The 2,529-nt window shown below is 45.2% G+C and overlaps 1 protein-coding gene across 1 annotated transcript; it reads left to right on the top strand.

Moving 5' to 3' along the window:
* Positions 1–1,512: 1,512 nt before the first annotated feature.
* LOC308093748 (cytochrome c oxidase subunit 5B, mitochondrial-like) lies at positions 1,513–1,905 on the top strand (the record flags this gene model as incomplete). Its single annotated transcript, XM_080440078.1, has 1 exon — positions 1,513–1,905. The coding sequence occupies one exon, from the start codon at positions 1,513–1,515 to the stop codon at positions 1,903–1,905; it is 393 nt and encodes a 130-aa protein (XP_080296204.1).
* Positions 1,906–2,529: the final 624 nt, after the last annotated feature.

The following is a 2,529-nucleotide window of genomic DNA, read 5'->3' as shown; positions in this document are numbered from 1 at the left end:
TCTCCCCCCCCCCTCTCTCTCTCTCTCTCTCTCTCTCTCTCTCTCTCTCTCTCTCTCTCTGTCTCTCCCCCCCTCACTCTCAGTCTCTCTCTGCCTGAAGCAGTTCGACTGGAAAACAATGTTCTCTTCTAAAATGGAAATATTAGGCTAATGTCCCGATCAATGGCTCCTAAAGTGCAGGGTTTGCCTGTGTTTACCTTTCCCTATGATGCTAAACCATCATGGAGCTGATGCTGCAGCTGAAACAGCTGTTGTTGTTGTCGAGGCATAATGCAAAATCATAAGGGAGGCAGAGTCTGTTTTTTATCCGGACAATTGGCTGTGATGGTAGCAGCACCATAATTCAAGGCTAATGGCCGGTTTACCCCCAAGAGGAGGGGGGGGGGGTGATGTGTATCTACCAGTGGTGTTCAGATTGTTTACTAAAGAGTAAAAGTAGCTAAATATAAAACATAGTCAGACTGTTAAGTAAAAGGCCTGTATTAAAATTGTACTTGAGTAAAAGTACAAAGGCATCGAAATAATACTTAAGTTAAAGTTTTACTATAGACTTTACTATAAAGTAGGCTACCAAAAGACAAAAGATTTATCATGCAAAAAAAAAAAAAAGATCTACAAGCTCACCCCACACCACAGGGACCCCACAAAAAAAGTGAGAACCCATCGCCAAATGAAAAGGAAAAACAGCGCCCTCTGCTGTTTTTTACAATCTGTTCTTGAGAGATTAATGGGTTCCCAATGAGGCAAAGAAATCCAATGCAAAAACAACTACTGAGGAGGGAGACCACTGTACAATGCAATATAATAGTTTGAATGCCTTCAAACAGCTATTTTTTAAGTGTGTGAAATCATGTCAAATATGAAGGGGTCACATCATAATCACAGGTAGGTGTGGTAAGGGTGTGGTCTGTGAGTGATAAGTATATCAATCAAGATTGAATAGCACAGTCAAAGCATCCGCTCAAGGATCAGCTCATCAATAACAAAAGTTAAGCTAATCAATAAAAACATTGGGGGTCCCCCCCCCCCCCCCCCAAATGTTCCGTTTTTTTTAAAAGCTTGTTTTGAAAGGTCGTAACACGTTGCATCAACCACGTTGTGGGCTTGTACTTCGGCTATTTTCACATAGCGTATAATAGTGTTAAAGTGGTTGAATTGACTTTGATGCTATATTATCAAATTTGACTGGGGTCCCCCTGGAACCCCCTTAAGGACCCCTGGGTGTCCCGGGACCCCACTTTGAGAACCACTAATCTATCGAGTGCCCAAATATGGACATGTGCATCACGGCGACCTCCGCATCTGAACGCCCAAATATGGACATCCCGCATTGCGCTGATGTCACACCCACGTCACAATCGTACATAATATAAAAGGGGCCAGTGGACACCGCATTGAGGTCTGTCCACCAATAGCAGACCGCTAAAAAGTCACTTTTCAACAGAATTGTCCATCAATAAACCTGTTTAAAACAGCTTTTCACAAGAGCGACAGAAGGAAGAGGGAAGGAATATGGCTGCAAGGTTACTGCTGCGTTCAGCATACCGGGCTGTTGCAACCACACGACACCGGCCGGTCCTCGTCCCCGCTCTGACCCGCAGCATGGCGGCGGCCGCCGGAGGGATTCCGACCAATGAGGAGCAAGCCACCGGCATGGAGAGGACCATCATGGAGGCCACGAGAGAGGGCAAGGACCCGTACAACATGTTGAGGCCAAAGCAGTACGCCGGCTCCAAGGCCGACCCCCATCTCGTGCCCTCCGTCACAAACAAGCGGATCGTGGGATGTGTGTGCGAGGAGGACAACACGGCCGTGGTGTGGTTCTGGCTTCACCAGGGCGAGGCCCAGCGCTGCCCGTCGTGTGGTGCCCACTATCAACTAGTGCCCCACGAGTTGCCACATTAAATTATAAACATCGTCGCTGTTGGGTGGAAACCTTGTATGTCCACAACTGTGACACCTGTCAGGAAATGGGGAAAACAAACCTGTTCAAATGGATCCGATGTAGTTAATTGAGTCACAAGCTCTTGTTAATACTTTTCAATTGGTTCAGTCTGATCTATAAGCTCACTGTAGATCTGCAATTTTGTTTTGCTACTTTTGTGTGTCACTACTATGACAAAGTAAGGCTTTCATTTACAAGAAGAAACATGAAAAGTTGAAATAGATACAATTTTTCTGTCCGACAGCAACAAAATAAACTAGAAAATGTGCTCCTCGGAGCACAAGTCTCCGCCAGTAGACCTGTGCTATTTTAATAGCACGGGTCGTCTTGGTAGAACGGGTCGTCTTGGTAGAATGCGCGTGGTTTTTGGTGTTCTGCAGGGGCGACTGAATATGTAGTGTCTGCATCTAAAAAATGTTCTTCTTGAAGCAATGTGTCATATGGGAGTCGTTGTAATTGACTGGTTTGTTCAAATGCTTGTCTGTCTTCTTCATCTTCATTGTCTTGAACAGTTTCAGCAGTTGATTGGTGTGTTTGATCTATGTCAGTTTTCTCTAGTGCTACATAATGTATTTGATCAAGGT

The sequence above is a fragment of the Gymnoscopelus braueri genome (genome assembly GCF_963280865.1).
Source record: "Gymnoscopelus braueri genome assembly, chromosome: 10".
In the NCBI taxonomy this organism is placed as follows: Eukaryota; Metazoa; Chordata; class Actinopteri; order Myctophiformes; family Myctophidae; genus Gymnoscopelus; species Gymnoscopelus braueri.
This window is presented reverse-complemented; position numbering and strand designations above follow the sequence as displayed.